This window comes from Arachis ipaensis, chromosome B09, assembly GCF_000816755.2.
Source record: "Arachis ipaensis cultivar K30076 chromosome B09, Araip1.1, whole genome shotgun sequence".
Lineage (NCBI taxonomy): Eukaryota > Viridiplantae > Streptophyta > Magnoliopsida > Fabales > Fabaceae > Arachis > Arachis ipaensis.
In genome coordinates, this window is record NC_029793.2 from 16,173,227 (window position 1) to 16,184,997 (window position 11,771).

The 11,771-nt window shown below is 37.0% G+C and overlaps 1 protein-coding gene across 1 annotated transcript; it reads left to right on the top strand.

The window, feature by feature from the left end:
• Positions 1,721–4,261, top strand: LOC107615101 (protein FAR1-RELATED SEQUENCE 5-like). The gene is made up of 7 exons (XM_016317215.1): positions 1,721–1,740; positions 1,823–2,266; positions 2,371–2,433; positions 2,794–2,831; positions 2,886–3,285; positions 3,388–3,673; positions 4,208–4,261. Exons 1-7 carry the CDS (start codon positions 1,721–1,723, stop codon positions 4,259–4,261), a joined length of 1,305 nt encoding a protein of 434 aa, XP_016172701.1.

The following is an 11,771-nucleotide window of genomic DNA, read 5'->3' on the forward strand; positions in this document are numbered from 1 at the left end:
ATTATTGGAGATATGAAACATGAAACCTATCCTAATATATACTTTATGTTAATTCAATCATAGTCATTCAAAAATTACAAGAATAACACCATTGCAAGCACAATAGTGTATAAGTCAAGAAATTTTACAAAAAATTGTTTTTATCATTGTAATTTGTATGGCAATTGATTTCGACCTTAATACAGTACCTATGGCAGAAGGTGCTGAAGAATTTGAACAACAGACGGACTCACCTAATGAAATTGTTGCCAGTCAATCAAGTTCTGAAAATATGGAAAACTACACTAGCTCTGATGAGGTATGATAATAACTCGGATTATTTTTTTGTGTATTTTTTAACATTTTAGTTATATACGTAACATTCTTGATCATGATTTATTTGCTACTTATGTAAAAGAAAAAATAAATTTGGCACCGACAAATGATACATGATCACTCATGTTATATATATATCCCCCTTCACTTTAGCATCATCACAAACAAAAATAAATCGTTATAAATAAACTGAATTTTTTACTTTTTAAATAGAACCGTGCAAGTTTGTACTTTATATATAAACTGGACAGATGGGTTCTATTGGTTATACCAAAACTTCATATACCTACTCAAATTTCTTTCCATTAGCCCACTCTTAATAACTAATCTATAATAAGTATTTCATTAAATCGGTCTTCTTTCATTTTTTCAATTATTTTTTTATATTTAAATTTATGCAGATAAAATATTATTAATGTAAAAAAATATTTGACGTGATGACAATGTATAGTACATACCATTATTAATAATTTTCTCTTTTAGCATCATCACAAACAATATAACCAAGACTATCATATATCATCACGTTTTTCGTACACATAGCATTCATTGATATTCTAATTAATTTAAATTTTATTCGATTCTCAAATTTTAAATTTTAGATTTAATTTTGCTAAAGAATTATAACATAATTTTTTAAATCAAAATTCAAGTTAAAAAAAATATTGATAAACAACTTTGGACTTATTCTATAATCTAACTGTTTAAAATAAAATGCCTTTCAGAGAAAATTTATTTGAAAGATTTTAAAACAAAATCTAGAGAAATAGGAGCTATGGTGCCTACTATATGCCTTTGATTATTATTATTATTATTATTGGAACATATAAGCAACCATTGCGCCTGTTCTGGAAAAGAAACGTTAGGACATGGGTGTTTTCATCCTCTTGTCTGTGTTTTAAGTTAAATGAGAGATAAATCATAGAAATAAGTATTTTGATGACCAATAATTTTTTTATAATATTTAATTCTAAATTACTTAAAATACAATAGAGATTGTAAATAAAAAAATAAAATATATATGTAAATAAAAAAATAATTACATGAAGTTAACATCCACGTTAACATACATAATAAAACGAAATTAGCACCTAAAATTATAGTATTGTGTTTTATTTGTTATACTGGATAGTGAAATTAGCCACTTTTGTATAGTTAACTATTGGGTAGAGTTTCATTTGTTTTTTTTCTTTCTTTGTTTTTTTCCAGGTCATAAACCAAGCCATTGGTGAGGAGGAGCTAGATCCCGAGGAAGGAATGTGCTTCGGCACATTAGAAGATGCGCGTGCATATTATTACTGATATGCAGCTAGGACTGGATTTGTCTTCAAAATAAGAACCACCGGCTGGGAGACTAGAAATGATCAGAGGGTGGTTGTTAATCAGGCTTTGCATTGTAACAGAGATGGATACCGCACTTTCCGTGTAAAGGCACCCAAGAGAAGGAAAATGGTGGCCTCAACAAACTGCAAAGCCCGTTGCTATTTGGCATTAGATAAAATGACAGGGCAGTGGAGAATTTCTTGAGTAGAGTATCCCATTCACACCCGCTTAATCCGAAGCTATCTGGAATGTTCTCAGCAAACCGTCAGCTAAGGATGCATGTGAAGGACCTGATACAACAAAATGACCAAGCTGGCATTAGACCGAGTAAGACATACCAGGCACTAGCCAATGCCGTCGGTGGCCCTGCCAATCTCACCTTTACAGAGAAGGATGTTAGAAATTACATTAGTCGTCACTTACGCATTTCCGGGGATGAGACAGATCCAAAAGAGTTACTTAAGCACTTCTCACGGATGAAGGAGCTCAATCCGAACTTTTTCTTTGAAATAGATATGGACGAAAACCATAGCATTAGAAATGTATTTTGGGCCGATGCTTGGTGTAGAGCTGCATGGGAATATTTTGGTGATGTTGTGACGGTTGACACTACTTACAAGACTAATAGGTACGAAATTATTATTTTTCTGTTGGACTTAATTAGACTTTTTTCCATGAAAGGCATTTGTAGTTTCCACCTACATTACATGTTTTTATATTTCCATTGTTTAGGTATGACATGCCATTTGGGTCTTTCGTAGGTGTCAACCACCATGGGATGTTTACGCTTCTTGGGTGCGTATTCGAATGGCTTTTTCATACTTAGTTGAAGTGCATGGGTAAGGCCCCCATATGTGTTATAATAGATCAGTCGCTGCAGATGCGTTCTGCATTAGAGACCACATTACCACACACACGCCATAGATGGTGTATATGGCATATCCTAAACAAGATACCAAACAAGCTGGTAGGTTACTGTCGTTTCGATCAGCTTATCACATGCATGAAGAGGATTGTGTTTGAATCCAAATCTAAGGACTCATTTGAGAGAGATTGGCATGATTTCATTGAAGAGTATGACCTCCATAATTCTAGGTGGCTAAATGGTAGTATAATCTTCCGATTCTTTGCTGCCTATGTGTGGCTTTTTTATAGATGTTATTTTATAGTCAATATGGATATTGCACTTATGGGTTAACTTATGCTATTTGTTTTTTTTTTGTATTTTATTTCCTATTCATTTGCAGATATGTTTGCTGACCGACACATGTGGGTGCCAGTATTTTTCAAGGACGAATTCTGGGCTGGCATGAGGAGCACACAGCATAGTGAGAGCATACATTCAGTTTTCGATAAGTACTTAAACAGTAAGAGCTCTTTGTTGCAATTTGTTCGCCAATACCAAAACTGTGTTATAGACAAGGAGCAAAAGGAGCTTGAGTGTGACGCTGCTGATTTAAGGGGTATTATCCCTTGTGTTTCTAGCTCACCAATAGAGAAGCGATTCCAGAGAGAATATACAAACTCCATGTTTCGAGACGTTCAGGATCAATTTATCAAAAAGGCCGATTGTGACATCTCCTCAGTCAACCATCATGGCACAAGTAAAGTTTGTGAAGTTGACCAACAAAAGATGGTGTTTGACATGTCAGTGTATAGCAGATACCAAGTCGTGTATTGCTTGCAGTCATCAGACGTTCAATGTGATTGCTTTATGTTCCAATCGAATGGTATTCTATGATGCCACAGTCTTGTTGTTCTCCTACATTTTCGTGTGATAGCAGTGTCCTCACAATACATTCTATCCCGATGGAGTAAGAATGTTAGTCGGAGACACACATACATCATGAGTAGCATTGACATGGACCGTTCTGATGAAAGCATGACCATTTTTAGGGAATTGTGTTCTGATTTTTACAACGTTGCTCAGGATTTCGTGGCTACTCCGGAGGTTGCTGCTATATTGCGTGATGCCATGGACAGTGCTCGGCAGAAGCTCAAAGAACACAAGGAATCCGAGCATCAAGCTGCACATGTACCAAGTGCGGTTTACTCACATACGCGTGATGAGTGTCCCGTTAGTATGGATGAGCTACATGGCCCACGTCGTGTTCCTACGCGAGGTCGTCCAACGTCCACCAGACTTGGGGCAGATCTAGAAAAATCTATTAAAAAGAGGACACGCAAACACAAGAACACTCGCAATCACAACAAGGTAAAAATGAGATCTACCCCATTTTTCACGTCATTTGTTTATTTTAAGTGGGTTGAATGGATGATAAGTGATGATGTTATTTTTCAATATGATTTGTGTGTTAAAGGACCTAATGGTAATGCACAACCATCTCCTACCAATGTGGCATCTTCTTACAAAGATACGCAATGGGCTTGTTCAGAAATGACAGAGAATTTGGCTACGCATTCTGGCTCCTTCATATCACTATTGAATTCATTCCATAACGCTGAACAATTGTGTATGTGTACCTAGTGTATTTTTCGTAGCATTCATGTCATATCCATTTACTTATTGTTTCCTCTTTTGTTTTGTTTTTAAATTTTTTTTCCACAGGAAGCATTTTTGAAGGATTCGAAGTTTAACAACACTACAAATCATAAGCATTAGAGTTTAGCAACTACTTTGTACTTTGCCCATGCTTCAATGTTATTTTACATTATCATGATTTTGGTGGTTTATTGGGTTTATTTTATGTATTTTAATATACTCAACTTTTATTTTACCTTGCTACAGCTTCATCTACCATTATTAAACAAAATACAATAACAGACTTGGGCAATTAAATTACAACTTTTTTATTCTTTTACTCTTTCTTACCGTTATTATTTGTTACTAATATTTTATCTTAATAAATGTTTAGTTGATAATTTGATCATTATGATAATGTGGTGTAATACATGAATTTTAAAATTGAATATCAAAAGTATCCGTACACAATAAGGTCTTTTTTTCATTATTTAAAAAATTAGACATCAAAAAGGCATATCCAGACATGTATTTTATTTACCTCCAATAACATCCGTTAATTTATTAGAATAACAACCATGATCGAGCATTTATTGCTTGGGCATACATATTATTAGCTGGCTGTTAAGCATGGATAATTGTAAAGTCCATAAATTTTTAGCAGATATTCGAAAGAAAGTTCAAACTTCAATCAACGTGATCTCGATTTGAGCAAAAAAAAGCCAAACACGTATAAAAAAATAATCTAACAATTTCAAAATAATTTTTTTATTACATAATTATTAACTGGGATATTGAATCCTCTTTTTTTTTTGTTCAGTCCAAATCCAAATCCATTCGCAAATATTTCATGATAAAAATCACATAAATCCTGCAACCATATCAACCGTAAATACACACAGCAACTCTAGTCCTAATTAATTGTTTGTGTATATATTTACCCTGCTGTCCAATATAGGTAATCCTTTAATAAAGATGCACCCGGTTTTAGTTTATATCCGATAACATCCATCTGTATTCAATGATAACATCCATTAAATTTTGAAAACAAATTAACAAAAACCACACACCGACCAACTCCAATCTCAATTTATGGCTTATAGTTCTGTTTAGCTTTCTTGGCCCGTTCTGCCCTTCGAACCAGTGATCTTGTCCGTGGGTTCATCCAAGGATCTTCAAGATTTTTCTTCTTTTCCCTATCTTCCACATGACGACATGGTACATTGAGTACACCATCTATCTCACTCCTAGAGATGTTGTCTTTGCAAATTAGAATGTCAGTTACAATTTCTTTCCGAATTTGTTGCAGCTAGGCCTGTGGTCACAAACAGATGTATTTGTGTTTGGTATAGAACACTCTAAAGACGCAACTATAAATCCAGCCAACATAAGTAGAATTCATCCAAGAAGAGTTATTTATCAATTATTAAATACGCAAATAAGCATCAGTATATATTTTGGACTTCACTAACCGTATTCCAAATAGGCATGTTCAATTCATCCTCTGCCAAGCTCTTTGGATCCCACATTTCCATCCATTTAATGACATATATGCCACAGTCCCACCTATGCAACACAAATGACAAAAAGTTGTGCCAACCTATTAAAATTTGTGTGGGTTGATTTTTTAAACCTTTCTTCATTTTCATCTCGAGACTTACCCATTTGGCTGTTTTTGGAGCCTTGTTTCATAGCAACACTCATAGCCCTCGGCTGTGAATACTATAATCGGGTCTACAGTTGCTGCCAACTCTTGGAGAAGAAAGCCCTTCGACAAGCCAGACAGAAAAAATTAGGGAGGAAAATATAAAAAAGAAAAAAAAAACAATGAAGGCCACACCTAACACCCGAAAAAATATGCATCATCAAATCTATTCTCACTTACAAAATATTTATCTATTTTCTCTCGGTGCTCCGAGTGTGGGCCACTGTGCATGGAGTCTAACACCCATAGGTTATCAGTCTTCCGGTGGAGTACATATAGCCACCAGTGATCATCTCGACACACTGGAACAAACCACTTCATCGTTGAATAAAGCATGTTAGCATATAGTTATTTTTTTTCATATTGTAATAAAAAAATAGATTTTGTGTGTGGATAAGTAAGTACGTAAATTACTAACATAATCAACTTTTTCGCCTTCCCTACATCGAACCAGTGCTGCCCGCGGCCCATGAAGCTGCTAAGAATAGGGACAAAATCAGTGTTCGTCCCGGCACATCGTTCAATGTTATCATCAGTCAATATTATGGCCTGTAAACCCATTTTGCATTAGTTATACACCTAACGTAATAATTTAGAGTACCCTTCACTGAGGCAATTATGGTATTAATTAATATTAAGTGGGTAAGGACAGATTGCACTAACCATTAGTCTCGGTGGAATACAGTAAAAATTCGTGCAAAACCTTGCGTTGCTCGAAGCATTGAACATGGCACAACAGTAATCAACCACCTGGATAGAGTAAACGTATTACATTTCATGACACTTTAATGCAGAACACATACACAGCAATTGATTATAGTTTTTTTTGTTTGCTCTTATCGTATCGCTTACTCTTCTACGCCATCCCAATGATTGAAGGTCCGCTCGCTGCAGCTGAACATCATCACTCCCATTGCGAATCCACGCGAGCGTGAGATTCTTTGCACCCCTCCGATCTGTCACCCACTTGTATATCTTGTACATGTCATCACCCGTAGGCCTTGCAGCACCCCCAGATGGCATTAGTGTGTCCACCACAGCTTTTGTTTTTCTTATGTTTTCTGGTGCTTCAGGTTCCGGAGTCGCGTTTCGATCATTTGTTATCGGAGATCCGGGCGGTGAGTCCGGTATGTGCAACTGAGTGATGCCAAGCGAGAATGACGGGATTGGAAAGTCAACTTGAGGTGGGTCCTCTGGTGCAACATACTACCATTGCAAGTTCTCCGGGTTCCCTGCACAGTCATTAACAATTAAGTGCTCTTAACCGAGTGCCCTTAACAATTAAGTGCTCTTTTTTGAGCCAAAACTAAAATAAAGAAAGTTGTGTAACCAGTATAAGATTATATGGATAACATCTATTATTGATTAAACATTCCACCTTATAAGAAGGAAAGAGTCAGAGGTAAAAGATTCATGCACCTAATATAATTTTCAATAATTTGTATTATTGTTAAATTCATCTAACTTGCCTTTGCTTTGCAGGTCCTTCATCGACATTATCATCTGTTCCGTTTCCAACAGGTGTGTCAGGCATTGTCTCATCCTCTTTGGGCATTTCAGCACATGTCTTCCTCATACTCACAGTATTCCCCCTAATGGACCTGTTTTTGGACTCTTAAATAAATTAGAAGTTGAGCACCTATAAATGATAATAACAAAAGACACATGATACAAATCTGATGTAATCAAGTCAATCTAGTATGCTTAAATGCATAAATGATGTTAATTCTAAAGTTTACCCAAAGCTTATTCGTGCATAATAAAGTAAAGAATGAATAGTAACATCCACAATGCCAACAAGTTAGCAGCCATAATGACAGACAGATAACATCTGGTATGAGGCATGCATAACATCCGAAATGAAATGATAAAATATTAGCTATTCAAACTCCTATTCAAGATAAATATACCAGTTACAGCCCCTACTGTTGCCATCCTTCTCAAATAAGCACAATATTATACGTAGGTAAAATATATTAAAATTACTTTAGAGATGGTAAAATTTTATATGCAAACAAATGTAATGATAAATTATGTCAACGCAGTTTCCCAAAATTAGAAAAAAAATTATACTAGTATACTATTATAATGAGGTAGGTTAAAGCATTAAAACTCCATGCGATAACTGAAAATTCAGTAACTTGCCTTTCCTTTGAAGGCTCGTCCTTAACATTATCATCTGTTGCAATTACCATAGGCATGTCGGCCACTGTCTCCTCCCCTGTAGGCGTTTCCATACATGTCTTGTTCATACACACTTTATCCCCTCCAATGCTTCCGTGTTGTGAACCTTGGCTACATTTTCTGTTTACATAAATTGGAAGATGAACAACTATAAGTGATAATTAAAAAGGTCACTTAGCATAAATATAATACGACCAAGTAAATCTAGTACACCCAAGTATAGTATAGAATGGACAATAACATCCGTTAACATCCGTAAGGCCACATGGATAACATCAGGTGTCAAATATACATAACACCCAAACTAATAAGGCAAGAATTAGCTCTTCAAAATACTATTTAAAGTAACTAGTATTGGCATTACTTAACGGGAGAGGACACAAAGTCATCAAATTTATTATATTATGGAATGAATGCTAAAACACAAGAAGATGTATTTACATGTGTAAGGTCTATTGCCATGCTCAAAATAAGTATCTCCAACAGTTTTTAAAAGATAGATTTACTAGCTACAGCATCAACATCACACTTCTAAAATTAGATAAATAATTAATTACTCTATACATGGTAAAAGATTTTTATACTATAATAATATTAAAAAAACGCAGGTTAGAGCAATAAAAGTTTATAACAAAACTAAAAAATCATGGAATTGCCTTTTTTTGGAAGGTTGTTGATCAAATTCAACAGATGATGCATGACCAGCCCGTATGTTGGTCTCGTTTTCATCTACCGTGGTAGCTTCTTTACGAGTCTTTCTATTAGACTTTCTTTTTTTCCTAATGCTTCCTCTCTTTGATACATGGTTGGGCTTGTTCGGTAACCCGGACATCTTCCCAATTAAATTTAGAAGCCCCTATAGTGGACAACATATAAGTTTTATTTAAGTAAGAGATTAAAAGCAGTGATCCGATTAACATATCTTTCACACTTATCACTATTAAAAGATTATATATATATATTATGCCTCACTGAGTGAGATGTGCTTTCCTCTTCATCCTTCTTCTTCAGATCAACAAGCGACCAGTCTCTGATCCACAGTTCTCTCCCATTATATCTTCCTAAATCTCCATGCTTGTTAGCATGGAGATATATAATCTGAAAGTTATAGTAATTGCTATAAACAAGGTATACTATAAAATAACAAACAACAAATTAAAGGTTAGGGATATACGGCTCACCAGTAATGCGAACATACATCCATCCACTGTCTTCTTCCCTACATCCTGAAACCTCAGAACTCCCTCAATTAAAAAATCATAAATGTACCTCGCCCAATACATTTTCCTTGGGTTCGATACATCAATGGCAGCCCGTATATGTATGTCTGAAACAGTAGCCTTTGGCGAGGGAAAGAAGAAACACTTCGCTATCAACATGATGAACTGTCTCCGGAAGTTCATTCTATCGACATCGGACTGCATCGAGTATGTGATAACATCCCTTTTCAAATCTACTTGTGTCTTTCCTATGAAGTTGTTAACAAGTCGGTGCTCTACTGCTATTTCTGGACTTTTGAAACTATTCCCTGCCAAGCACAAAATTGAGTCGATGCAATCCAAATCTTTAATGGCTAATTTAACCAAAAACATATACTCAACGAAAGTACTGTGGATTTTTTTTCTTTTCTCCCTATTTTATTTGACGATTGCTTACCATGATTTGGTAGTCCAAAACACCGCGCAATTGATTCAACCGATATGGAAATTTTTCTTGTTCCGACGACCAAAGACTTCTCATCCCAACTATATGATGATGCTAATGCAACCATCATATCTTGGTTGACAGCCCATTCAGGCACATATTGCAGCCAGCCAAGTCCCATGTTTTGCACCTCCATTATTTTCTCTCTGCTCACGTCTGAGTCTAATTGCTTCATAACTGAAGCCACGCAACATGGCGAGCACCTAGATACCAGTGTTTTCTACACAAACATACATAATTAGCACAAAGTGACAACGAAGGAGAATGTCGGCTTTAACATTTACTATCAGAAAATAATATCCCAAGTTTACAGTTAATTCACTGCTAATCATTCAAGGTACCTTTTTTGGTCCACCAGTTTTTTTCCGCAATCCTCTTTCGGGATTGTTATTCTTATGTGTCTCTTTTTTGTTCCTAGTACGAGTCATACCTACTTCTTGTTTTTTGAACACCTGTTCACAAACAACTGCTATATATACTCAAATAACTCACTTAAATTAATCATTAACATACCAACTGTAACAGCCCAGACCACCCGCTAGCACGATATTGTCCGCTTTGGCACACAAGGCCTCACGGTTTTGCCTTTGACGATAGGGATGCTAGCCGAAGCCCCCCACACTCACTCGTCAAAACGCGTCATGCTAGGGAGAGGTATCCACACCCTTATAAGGCATGCTTCGTTCCCCTCCCCAACCGATGTGGGACCTTACAATTCTGTAACAGCCCAGACCACCCGCTAGCACGATATTATCTGCTTTGGCACACAAGGCCTCACGGTTTTGCCTTTGACGATAGGTATGCTAGCCGAAGCCCCCCACACTCACTCGTCAAAACGCGTCATGCTAGGGAGAGGTATCCACACCCTTATAAGGCATGCTTCGTTCCCCTCTCCAACCGATGTGGGCCTTACAATCCACCCCCCTAAGGGAGTCCAGCGCCCTCGCTGGCATATCGATCCGGGTTCTGGCTCTGATACCATCTGTAACAGCCCAGACCACCCGCTAGCACGATATTGTCCGCTTTGGCACACAAGGCCTCACGGTTTTGCCTTTGACGATAGGGATGCTAGCCGAAGCCCCCCACACTCACTCGTCAAAACGCGTCATGCTAGGGAGAGGTATCCACACCCTTATAAGGCATGCTTCGTTCCCCTCCCCAACCGATGTGGGACCTTACAATTCTGTAACAGCCCAGACCACCCGCTAGCACGATATTATCCGCTTTGGCACACAAGGCCTCACGGTTTTGCCTTTGACGATAGGGATGCTAGCCGAAGCCCCCTACACTCACTCGTCAAAACGCGTCATGCTAGGGAGAGGTATCCACACCCTTATAAGGCATGCTTCATTCCCCTCCCCAACCGATGTGGGCCTTACAATCCACCCCCTAAGGGAGTCCAGCGCCCTCGCTGGCACATCGATCCGGGTTCTGGCTCTGATACCATCTGTAACAGCCCAGACCACCCGCTAGCACGATATTGTCCGCTTTGGCACACAAGGCCTCACGGTTTTGCCTTTGACGATAGGGATGCTAGCCGAAGCCCCCTACACTCACTCGTCAAAACGCGTCATGCTAGGGAGAGGTATCCACACCCTTATAAGGCATGCTTCGTTCTCCTCCCCAACCGATGTGGGCCTTACACCAACATGTTTATCAATAGCATAGATATGCTAATATACCAAGTACGAAAATTCCATAGACAATGCTATTATTCATTTATGATTTCTTTTATTTACATGGGTGAAAAAAACGCCACGAGTGGTTGCATTGAATTGAGTGTTTTCAAATCTCAGAGACTCTGCATTGGGTCACTCTTGTACGTAGTAACTAGCACATGCAACAACCATGTTCATGTCCATGAATTGTTGTTATTATCAAAATAAAAATTATACATTGAAAAATTAAAATAAAGTGTGGAATTGTGACAATTATTCATGTTATGTGTTGATGATTGTTAACAAAGAATTCCAAGAGAGTATATATATATCATTATGTCAAACAAATAAAGCTTCTAAAAGCAAAATTCCAAATAAAAATTGCCACTAATTAACAAAT